We start from the raw sequence: 12212 nt of genomic DNA on the forward strand, positions 1-12212 counted from the left end.
GTAATCATGGCTGGGTATTAAGACTGTAAAGTCATGTACACATTGTACTTTAGAAATTGGAAGAGCAGAGCTTGCTTCACATAGTGGTCTGTTTTTGTGAGGGAGAATGAACTTGTTTTCTTTTTGTCTTATTTTAGTATATGGCATCAGTGGAAGAAAATACAATTGATGTGGAAATCTTACGTGTTTCTGTTGAGGACAAAGATTTAGTTGATACTCCCAATTGGAGAGCTAATTATACGATTTTAAAAGGCAATGAAAATGGAAATTTTAAAATTGTAACAGATCCCAAAACCAATGAAGGAATTCTGTGTGTTGTTAAGGTAAGAATGTAAAAATTTGTAATTTATAATTTATAACATCATAGAATAGCATAGTAGGACATACCGGAGAGAAAGATTATTCTGTTATATGTGGGAATCAAATAGTAATAGAGTACGTTGTCAATAAGCTTTATTGTTTGCTTGTCTCTCCCTTTTCAAAAGACATTTATAAAATTAAAATATTGCTTTTTTGTTACTCAAATACAGAGTTAACTGAAGGGTTCTGCTTTCTCCACCATTGTCATATATTTAGGCACATGCTAAATGTTCCCATGACTACTCTTGAGGAAGGTCATACATATTTCCAAATTTAGAAAGTCACTTGGCACTGAGGTAGCATTGCCAGCTATTAAATGCTTGATTGGTTTTCATCACACTTGCTTTTGCAGTCATTAAATTATGAAGAAAGACAACAGGTGACTCTGCAAATCGGGGTAGTTAATGAGGCTCCGTATACTAGAAATTCTGGTTCTCGCCCAGCCATGAGCACAGCCACAGTTACTGTGACAGTAGTAAACCAGGATGAGGGGCCTGAGTGCAGCCCATCAACACAAATTGTCCGAATTAAAGAAAATTCACCCCCAGGAACAACAAGCAATGGCTACAGAGCTTATGATCCAGAGGGAAGAAGTAACAATGGTATAAGGTAATCAAAGTTCTGTGCTTCTTTCTGTATTTTATGAATCTATAGCTTATTTTGATATCTGCATTTTATTTAGCCTTCATTTTTTAATATTTTAACTCCTCATTCTTAAAAGGTATAAGAAGTTAAGTGATCCAAGAGGGTGGGTCACCATTGAGGAAAATTCAGGATCGATCAGAGTTTTCCGAAGCCTGGATAGAGAAGCTGAGACCATCAGAAATGGCATATATAACATTACAGTTCTAGCCTTGGATAAAGGTAAGAACTTTTTTTTTTTTAACACAGCTGTGAACCTCCTAGTTTTAAATACACACACACACACACACACACACACACACACACACACACACACACACACAGAGTGCTGGGAGCTAAGATCAAATCCAGGGCTTTATGTATGCTAGACGAGCTCTCCCCAGAATGATATGCACGGTAATTGAAAGATTTACTGTCATTTATTAACTTATGCCTGCTTTCTTAATGGCATCTTCAACATCAGAGGCAAATATAAAATTAGTTTCAGGAATGCTTGAAAGCCTAATATCAATGTTAACTAATCAATGAAAATGGAAAAAAATAGTGTAATAAAAACTAGCTTCCATTTATCTACTTATTTCTCTTACTGTTTTCACTTTAACTTAATAGCTTATCGGTATAAAAAAATCTCTAGAAAATTGTTGTATAGTCTCACAAGAAACTAAAATATTCTCTTCTGCCATTCTATACATTCTCTTCTTCTGGAATCCATATTAGATAGGTGTTGCTACTTTATTTGTACTATTTATTTTTGTTGATTTCCTTGTTTTTTTAAAGGTGTTTTACATGGAGTGAATTAACCTCTTGTTGTTTACTTCTTTTAATATTACTTACTTAGGAATTGTAGTTGATAACTATATTAAATGAGAGGTGTTATTTCCTTTTATTATTTTTTATTTGTTTTTTCCCTTTGTCTCTCATTTTACTACATCTTATTTAGCTATCTTTTACTTACTGATACATGCTTCTTCTGTGTGGTCCATATTTCAGAACCAATTCCTAACCTGATGCCTGGTACTCATGACCTGTGATGGCCTGGGAACTATCAAGGTCCAGTCTCTGTGCCACTGGGATCCTGGCAGAGATTGTAAATGCAGAGATAAGATTGGTCTCAAGGTTGCTAGCTTCTGATAAGACACAACCCCATTCTAATTATTACAAATGAGAAAAACCATGCAGCCTATGTGTCTTTGGATCTGGCTTTCTTCACTTAATTTAAATTTTTTTCTAGTCTCCATCTTCTTATGAATGAGACAGTGTCACTCTTTCTGCTGAAAGCATATAATTCACTGTGTATTTGTACCACATTTTCTTGATCCATTCACTCACTTAGGAGCATCTGGGTTGACTCAATATCTTAACTAAGATAAATAATGCTGCTGTGAACATGGTTATGCTGATGGCTTCAGTGCAACATGGATTATGGTCATTTGGGTAAATGCCCAAGAGTGGGATTTCTGGATCATAGTGAAGCTCTATGTTGAGTTATAAATCTAATGAATAATAAAAGACAACTAATTACATTTGGGGACAATTCATTAAACAGTATTCAAAACATTCACACAGTGAGAACAAAGGAGAATATTCTTAGAGATATGATCATATAAAATGATACTTATTGAAATGAACTTCAAGAAATTGAAAGAGGTTTTTTAGTGTTTTGTTTATGGTATTTAAAATTATTTTCCCTTTAGTTTATTCTCTTTAGTTGATGTTTTTAATTTCTGTACAAGTATATGTTTATCTGATTTGGAGAAGGGAAAGGAAATCAGAGAAATCATGGGACAAAAGTGAATCAATTCAGTGATGATGTCACCAGAAAGTGTATTGGAAATGAATCATACAACTTGAGGGTGAAGGGGGGATAGGGACTCAGGTAGGGAGGGGAAAACATGGGAGAAAATGAGAGAGGGAGTAACATTGAGTCTTCTCTGAAGAAGAAACAAAAATGGCCTATAGACACATGAAGAAATGCTCAACATCTCTGGTCATAAAAGAAATGCAAATCAAAACAATGCTAAGATTCCACCTCACTCCAGTTAGAATGGCCAGGATCAGGAAAACGAATAACAACAGATGCTGGAGGGGATATGGCCAGGAGGGATCACTACTACACTGTTGGTGGGAGTGCAAATTCGTTCAACCACTGTGGAAAGCAGTATGGCAGTTCCTCAAAAGACTAAAATAGAGCTCCCCTATGACCCAGCAATTCCACTACTTGGCATTTACCCAACCATCCAGAAACAAGGACATACTAAATCCACTAGCACAGCAATGTTCATTGCAGCATTATTCATCATAGCAAAGATATGGAACCAACCTAGATGTCCCTCAGTTGATGAGTGGATCAACCAGATGTGGTATTTGTACACAATGGAATTCTATGCTGCTGTCAGAAAAAACGACATCGCCCCATTTGTTAGGAAATGGAAAGACTTAGGAAAAAAAATCATATTAAGTGAAGTAAGCCAGACTCAAAGGAACTTAGGCTCAAGAGTTTCCCTCATTTGTCATAATCAGTAGAAACCTTGGGCTCTCATAGCAGAGATTTGCAATAGAGCAAAACCTTGATACATAAGGCCGTATAGTATGAAGCTAATTGAAAGGACCTCCAGGATATTGAAACAAAAGCCATATAATGCATGATTGTTGTCCTTAATGTACTATGTTATCTCTCATCTCTTTTGCTGTCCCTTGGTTATATCATATTGTTACAGTATCTCACTTTGTTATCTGATATATTGGATATATTTGTATTTGGTTATCTGAAATTTGATAGGGAAGGAGGGAAAACCAAGATGGGGGGTGGGGAGGGAGGGTAATGGGGACCAAGAGATGTGAAAGGGTATCAATGTATGGGTATTAATGCACCTTCTATCTGGTAAATATCATGTAACCCTTTTATTAATTACCATAAAAATATTTTAAAAATGTACTAGCTAGGCGTGGTGGCTCACACCTGTAATCCTAACACTCAGGAGGCTGAGATCTGAGGATTGCAGTTCAAAGCCAGCTCTAGCACTAAAGTCTGTGAGACTCTTATCTCCAGTTAACTACCAGAAATGATGTTGTGGCTCAAGGGGTAGGGCTATACCCTTGAGCTGAAGAGCTCAGGAATAGTGCCCAGGCCCAGAGTTCAAGTCTCACAACTGACAGAAAAAAAAAAAGAAAAAGAAAAGAAATGTACTCATCGCCTGTCTTAGATAACTCTAACCCCTCTGTACATCACTTTTACAATAAAATTTAAATAAATCAAAAAAAGACATAGTCCCAGAGAGTGGGGGACACATTTTTTCCCTTTCTCTACCTCTAGTCTCCAACCCTCCTTAGTAAGCAGAAAGATTACATGACTTAAAAACAAGTTTTAAAACACACATCATCTACGGCTCTTCTTGTCCTAGAACGACAACTGCTTTCTGTATGTACACCGGACATCATAGATCCTACTTCATAGATCCTACTTCAGCTTTCCTATATCTTCACCTTCCTTCTAGAGTCACCGTTCATCTCCTTTCTCTATCCTTCCTTTCCTCCAGATCATTGAGTTGTATAAAATGTCTTCCTACTTCTTCGCATTATTTTTTAAAAATTATAATTGTAACACTCTTTTTCCTTTAAAAAATCAGTTAAAATTTCCCTCATTAAAGTTCCCATGTGATTTAGTCAATGGAAAAATACATCTAAATACCAGTTATTGTTTGTATATAACAATTGAAAATAATAAGGTTTTTCTCTTGCTATCCCTGAGGCCAATACAGAGCAAATAGCTGTTTTTGTCACTGGATGCATTCTAATGTTTTAATTTTCTTTAGCTATTTTTTTTTGCCAGTCCTGGGCTTGGGCTTAGGGCTTGAGCACTGTCCCTGGATTTTCTCAAGGATAGGGCTCTACCACTTGAGGCACAGCACCACTTCTGGCTTTTTGCTGTGTATGTGGTACCGAGGAATGGAACCCGAGTCTTTGTGCATGCTAGGCAAGCACTCTACCACTAGGCCAAACTCCCGGCCCATGTTTTAATTTTCTTATGTATAATTTCCCAGTGAAAACCGAAACAATGAAAACACACATTTTGATTCTTCCCCCTTGTCTAGATGGAAGAAGTTGTACTGGGACCCTGGGCATTGTCCTTGAAGACGTGAATGACAATGGCCCATTCATTCCTCAGCAGACAGTGGTGATCTGCAAGGCCACCATGACCTCTGCCGAGATTGTGGCTGTGGATCCTGATGAGCCTGAAAATGGCCCACCATTTGACTTTACATTGGAGAGTTCCGACTCCAGAGTACAGAGAATGTGGAGATTGGCAAGAATTAATGGTAAGTTTGTAGTCATGGACTTTGTTGTTTTGCTGCTTCAACTCCCAGATGTGTCAAACAATTTTTTACCCCTTGATTAAATAGAATAGTTCCCTAGGTGGGAACTAGTGAAGAAGACGCATGTTTCTCAGTTGGTGGATAGGCAGTAGCCTTCTCTAGTGTTAGCCCCTTGCTCCCAGAATTCTCTTAGGGGATTCCTGACTTTTTATTCCTGCTCTAAATGGGTACCTATGCACCTTCTTCACATAATAATAGCATCCTGGAAGATGAAGGAGTCCCCACCTGTGTCAGGTTTGGTTCCCCAGGAAGTGAAACGAGTCAACTATTAAGGAGTTTGTTTAGGATCAATGGTTGTCATAGCAAGGGAAGCATGTCTAGGTTAAAAGAGAAGTCATGTTTCAGTATAATTCAAATAATGAGGCCTCAGATGACCCCAGGGGGCATCTCGAGGTAAATGGTTGTTTAGAGTAGGCCTCTGTTTAGTTGGGCTAGATATGAGCTCTGCCATCAAGTTATATCCTCAGCCCTCAACTTTGTTAGTTCTCTAGCACTTCTTCCATAAGTCTGGGAAACACCAATTTAGGAATCAACCCAACAGAGGCTTTGAGGCTGCATAGGCTTAGTGTGGAATGCTGGTGCCACCAGTTATTAATTGTGTAACTCTCAGAATGTGATTTATCCTCTTTCAGCATCAGTTAACTCAAGTGTAAAATGGGATTATTTCAGAAAGTAAATGAGATGATTAAAGAAATAGACCATGGTCCTCTATGAGTCAAGGATTTGACTTTGTTAATCACATTATTTTTGATCAGTTTTGACACAATAGGTCTTACTATTAACAGTAATTTCTCTTAGCTAACTGGTTCCTTTGCTTAAGAACTCAAATTCATAATTAGAGCTTCAAGGATTACACAAAATACTAGAATGCCTCATTGGACAGTTAAATGAGAACTGGATTGTCTCGCATAATCATCTGCATTTACACTTTTATGATGTTCTCCGCCTGAACTGAAGGCTATCCTCTTCTCCTTACTTCCTATTGTGTTAAAACAAAAAAGTGTGCAATTGACCCCAGTACTCTTTGTTTTAATTGTCCGGGTAATGTATAGAGGGGTTACAGTTACATTCACCAGGTAGATCCCAGTACTCTTTAGGAAGAAGAGATGCATTGGATCATATTGACATATAACCTGCTAGTATGTTCTCAGCGAGGTGTGCTTGAAGTTCTCAGAATGAGTCTATGATAATAACTTACAAGTATTTATATTTATTTACTATAATGTATGAAAACAAATTAAAGGGAAATACCCAGAATCTCAGTCTACGAACTCTCTGTTGGATCATATTTAAAATAATACATAGATCTGCTTAATTGAATATTTTAAACCTATGATTAAAAGTCATATCCTTTAACAAGTCTTCTGAGAGGGAGGATTTGTTTATGAACAGATAACATATATTAAACAAGAACCAAAAGTCCTTTATATGAGATATCATAGCTAAGTAGCAATAGCTCACACCTGAAATCATACCTATAATTCAGATGTGTTCAAATTAGAAAGGCCGTGGTTCTAGGGAAGCCTGAACAAAAAACTTAGTGAAATACCTATTTTAACAGAAAAACAAAACAAAAAACTGGATATGGTGATAAGTATCTGTTATCTCAGCTCTAGCTGAAGACATAAGATAGAATAAATGAAGTTAGTGCTGATCCTGGGAAAAAGTTAAGACCCTATTACAGGCATGAGTCAAACAGTGGAACACCTGCTTGGCAAGTTCAGAACCCTGAGTTGAAATCTTGGTATTAGCAAAGAAGAAGAGGAAGAAGAAGAAGAAGAAAAAGAAAGAAAGAAGAAGAAGAAGAAGAAGAAGAAGAAGAAGAAGAAGAAGAAGAAGAAGAAGAAGAAGGAGGAGGAGGAGAAACTATAACAGCAAAAGAAACCACAAAGAATGAGACATAATTCATAAACATGCAAATTATGATACAATGTGTTTACAATAGCTATGGATATTTGCATGGATAGTGTTTTGGCATTTGTGCCAACTCATCATCAAGAGAGTCCATAGGGAACAGAAGATGTGGTTTAAATAGAAGCATGTCAGCCCTGAGCAGTAAAACCTGAATCAGAGCACAAAGCCCTGAGGCTTGAAGTCACACACACACACACACACACACACACACACACACACACACGTCCATCTCTAGGGAAATACAGTAACTATTCCATAAGTCCTTTTCTATGCTCTCTTAAAATCAATCATCTGTAATGCTTGGTGTCATTTTTCCTTTCTTTCCTTCAGATACAGCAGCGCGCCTTTCTTATCAGAATGATCCTCCATTTGGGTCCTATGAAGTTCCGATTCGAGTTTCAGATAGACTAGGTCTGTCTACAGTCACATCACTGAATGTCATTATATGCGACTGCATTACCCCAAGTGACTGCGCCACTCGCTCAAGGGAAAGATCAGGCAGTGGAGACATAAAGCTCGGACCATGGGCCATCCTTGCAATCCTGTTGGGTATAGCCATGCTATTTTGTAAGTTCTTCCTTGAGTTTAAGTAAAAGCCAAACGGTTTTTAGAAATCTCCTTTTTTTTTCCTCCAGAAATCATTTAGAATCAACATTATTACCTGTAGCAGATCATTGGTGGATCCATAGTTTTATTAAATACATGGGCATGTTTAACATATCAGTTTTGTATGTATATATGTGTATGTACATATCTTTAGTGTCATCTCATCATAGACTTAAAATTCAATGTAAAAGTTATCATGAGTCACATTGAGGTCTACATTGGGTAAATTTTTCTATTATGTACTTCTTTAACACATATTTACAATGCTCTGCAAGGCTGTCTTTTATTATTCACTACGTTATGATTTATCTTCATTAAGCATTTAAATTCCTAACGTCACAGTACTTAATAATAGACCTAAGAACGCTTTGTTCTTCCTCCAGGTATCCTATTTACATTAGTCTGTGGGACTTCCGGGACAACCAAGCAAGTAAAAGCTCTCCCTGATGACCTACCCCAGCAGAACCTGCTCATATCAAACACTGAAGCTCCAGGAGATGATAAAGTGGTTAGTCTCCTGTCTTTCCAAAATAAATGCCGAGATGGCCTATGATATAAATCCCTTCCAAAATTGTCTTATCTCAGCAAAGTTCATTTAACCTTTCATAAACTATCACCTACGGAACAGATAAAATGATTTATATTCCTTTGTTATATTTGACCTTTCAATTGGGCTACATGGCACTACTGAATACGCCATTATTATTATTACTTCAAATATTTCATAGTTTCAGTGCCCCACCTGAGTTTTGTGTGTGTGTATGTGTGTGTGTGTGTGTGTGTGTGTTTTAGTTGTGTTGTTTTGCCTCATTTCAAGTGCTGCTCATGCTGTAGTATATTGAATTTAATTTAGAGATCATCAGAATACTTGTTTTAATTTTTTTCTGGTGACAGCAATAACATCTCTTTGGACTTTGATCATCCTGGGAAGAAGTTTAATGGGGTTCTCTCTGGCTGTGATGTGGGTTAGAAAAGAGCCTGGGGCTGAATATCTGAAGTAGCAAGAGCTATCAAGTCTCTCCATTGCTCTGAGTTTTCCTAGTCTAATTCCTGGAAGAGAACAAGTAGATTTCCTATGAGAAGCATAATTGATGATCAGAGAAGAGAGATTTACAAGACAAAAGCATGATGATTATCTAGAAAGGGAGTTTATAAACCACTTAAATTGCATTTGAGTGGCCCAAACACACAACCTAGAAATCTAGTAGCCAAAGTTTTGGCATTCTGCTATTTTTCTTCTGCCTAATGTATTGTTTACATTTATATGGAGTGCAAGGATTTGCTATTATAACTAATTTCTATAGTAATCTTACTCTTTTAAGATTGAAGAGGATTATGTTAGACACTAAATTTAAAACAAAACCCAATCGAAATTCAGACCATTACTTCTGTTGCTATTGTAGTCAGGCCCAGAGGAATGTATTAAAATAAGAAATCACATACTCGTGAGAGAATGGAGCTGATATCCAGGGGTGAAATGCTAGCAGAATATGAATAAAGGCATAAGGAATCCAAGCAAAGAAGGAAAATACATTAAGCTGTCTGTTTTTCCTTCAACCCTTGGTATTTGCAATTTACTTATTATATTAAGACACTGCATTCAATAATATCGTAGTAGTCAGGTACAGGATTGAGAAGACAGTTAGCTCCTGCCTGCCATCAGAGCACTTACCTTTGAGCACACCAACAAATCAAGGCATTGTCTTCTTCATGATGTTCTTTCACATAGTTTTGTGTGGTTGTTCATTTTCTCAATGCAAGTTGTTCCTCATTTCAGTACTCCACAAATGGCTTCACAACCCACACAGTGGGCATGTCTGGTCAGGGAATCTGTGGCACATTGGGCTCAGGAGTCAAAAACGGAGGGCAAGAGACTATTGAGATGATGAAAGGAGGACATCAGACCTTGGACACCTGCCGGGTTGCAACTGGTCATCACCACACTCTGGACTCCTGCCGAGGAGGGCACGTGGAGACAGACAACTGCAGATACAATTACTCCGAGTGGTACAGTTACACTCAACCCCGCCTCGGTGAAGTGAGTTTTGTTAAGTCTCCTAGAAATTTCTGTACTATTCCCACTTAGTATTTCTTTAGACTTTTATTTTCTATTCATGGTAACTATTTATTAAAAGGTTACCTTTTTTCTTTGATGTAGTTATGTTCAGATTTAAATGATTATTTACTTGTCTTTGTTTGGCTTTATGTTCTTAGTGACATATAAGGTTTATAATTAAGATATTGTCTCAGGGCTTTGTACATCTGATGATGTATTTTTGTTTTTGTTTTGTTTTAAGCCACAAAAAGAATGGTACAGCACCCCTATCTTGTGTATCATCTCTAAACCTATCTGGGACAATCTGAGCCTACATGCCATTTGAATTTAACCCTATAGATGCATTTTTGTGCTCAGACAGCATTTTGAAAGGGGGAAAGCATTTGTTACTTAAAATGAACCCTTGTATACTTGCATCCACGTGTGACTTTTTAGAAACATGCTTAGATGCTGAGTTTGTAGTTTGGTTCAATGATACAGACCAATCGTGTGCATTTTTTACATGTAGGAACCCATTAGAGGACACACTCTGATTAAAAATTAATCAAGGAAAGGTAAATCAAAGCAATTCCTTTTATGTTAGTAAGTTCTGGTGCTTAAAATAATAATAATAAAACACTTTTTTCTTTTTTTTTTCCCTTGACAGAAGGTGCAACTGTGCAATCAGGATGAGAATGATAAGCACGCTCAAGACTACGTCCTCACGTATAGCTATGAGGGAAAGGGATCCCTGGCTGGTTCCGTAGGTTGTTGCAGTGACCAACAAGATGAAGATGGGCTTGAATTTTTGAATAACTTGGAGCCCAAATTTAGGACATTAGCAGAAGCATGCATTAAGAGATGAATGTGCTCTATAAACCAACCTAAGCCAGCTATGTTACCATCTCCTCGCCTCTCAAGTATAAAGTAGGATTTGCTTTTTAAGAGAAGAGGTAACCAGGTGCTGGTGGCTCATGCCTGCAATCCTATCTACTCTGAAATTTGAGGATTCACAGTTTGAAGCCAGCCTGGGCAGGAAAGTCTGTGAAAGTGTTATTTCCAACTAGCTACCAAAACAAACAAACAAACAAACAAAAAAACCACCCCAAAACTGGAAATAGAGCTGTGGCTCATGTTGTAGGTAACTAGCTTTGAGGGGAAAAAATGCTGAGGAACAATTCCTAGACCCTGATTTCAACCCCCAGGACCATCACCAAAAAAAAAGAAGAAAAAGAAGAGAAAAGAATTAGAAGATGCTGTATTTTAATTGTTTCCTTAATTTTGTAAAAGGCTCTTTGGCCAAAGGTATATTTATAGAGAAATTTTGTAACGTAAGTACACAAACTTCTATTTTTGGATAGTTTTTCAACTACTTGTCCTTCAACCAAGTAAATCTACAAATGGAAAATTCAAGGAAATTTGCATTATTGTTTACATTTGGGCAAAATGACTTCAGCCAACCGATTGTGCAATAAAATTGAGTTGTGTCAAACCTATATTTACAGACTACTTGAAGTATAACCTAGTTGGAGATGGTAGAGAATATTATCTGTAGGAAACAAATAAGACAATTGCTTGAATGGTGCTCAGAAACTTGTTTTCCTAAACATCCTGATATGTGTGCCTTGCCTTCTTGCTCTTCTTCATCTCTTGTAACATGTACTTTCTTCATGATGTAAAGGGAGATTTTTAACCAGGCAGTGACTGTTACTACAGTTCCAATTTGCTGGAGATGCCTTTTGGGTTTTATTTTATGGACAATCCTGCACTGAATTCACATATTTTCTATTCCCTACCTTGTTAGTGAAATTTACCTTTCAAAAATGCTTTCAAAATGTACTTTTATTCCTGTAAACTTTTAAATGTCAAATATCTTCTACCTCCTTTCTTTCTTTTTCTCTCTTCTTTGTCTTTCTCATTTTTATCTGGGTTCTTGAACCCAGCTATTTTAAAAAGTTGGTCTCCTTTCTCGTATAGAGTGAGTTATTCCTGTTTTATTTTATATGAGAATATGTATTCTTGTTTTATTCTTAAAACCAACGAAATATTAATTTTATGGTTATGAAAAATCTTGATGATTGTTTCATCAAGATTTTATCTTCTCAAAAATAATCTCTAATTTTTGTCATTGAAATGACAGAGTGACATGACCTTCTCAACAAAAATCTCTAATTTTTGTCATTGAAATGATAGAACTACATTAGTGTTTTGTGAGACTCACCATTCTATGGTAACAAAGTAATGGTATAATTCAAGTTCAGAAGTGGATTATTCAGTATGCA

General features: G+C 36.9%; 1 protein-coding gene across 2 annotated transcripts in view; it reads left to right on the forward strand.

Annotated features, from left to right (window-relative positions):
• Dsc2 (desmocollin 2) overlaps nucleotides 1-11426 on the forward strand; it is a 28300-nt gene extending 16874 nt beyond the window's left edge. The window contains exons 9-17 of one of the 2 annotated variants that reach the window (XM_090353295.1): nucleotides 138-323; nucleotides 713-969; nucleotides 1082-1224; nucleotides 5094-5318; nucleotides 7620-7856; nucleotides 8279-8403; nucleotides 9673-9933; nucleotides 10460-10505; nucleotides 10598-10676. In XM_090353295.1, the coding sequence (XP_090209421.1) occupies nucleotides 138-323; nucleotides 713-969; nucleotides 1082-1224; nucleotides 5094-5318; nucleotides 7620-7856; nucleotides 8279-8403; nucleotides 9673-9933; nucleotides 10460-10495 (1470 nt within the window). In that variant the 3' untranslated portion in view covers nucleotides 10496-10505; nucleotides 10598-10676. Of the gene's footprint in view, nucleotides 1-137; nucleotides 324-712; nucleotides 970-1081; nucleotides 1225-5093; nucleotides 5319-7619; nucleotides 7857-8278; nucleotides 8404-9672; nucleotides 9934-10459; nucleotides 10506-10597 lie in introns of both variants that reach the window. The other variant, XM_090353294.1, reaches the window with a different exon arrangement.
• Nucleotides 11427-12212: the final 786 nt, after the last annotated feature.

This window comes from Megascapheus bottae, chromosome 19 (assembly GCF_031878675.1).
Source record: "Megascapheus bottae isolate mThoBot1 chromosome 19, mThoBot2.hap1, whole genome shotgun sequence".
NCBI lineage: Eukaryota > Metazoa > Chordata > Mammalia > Rodentia > Geomyidae > Megascapheus > Megascapheus bottae.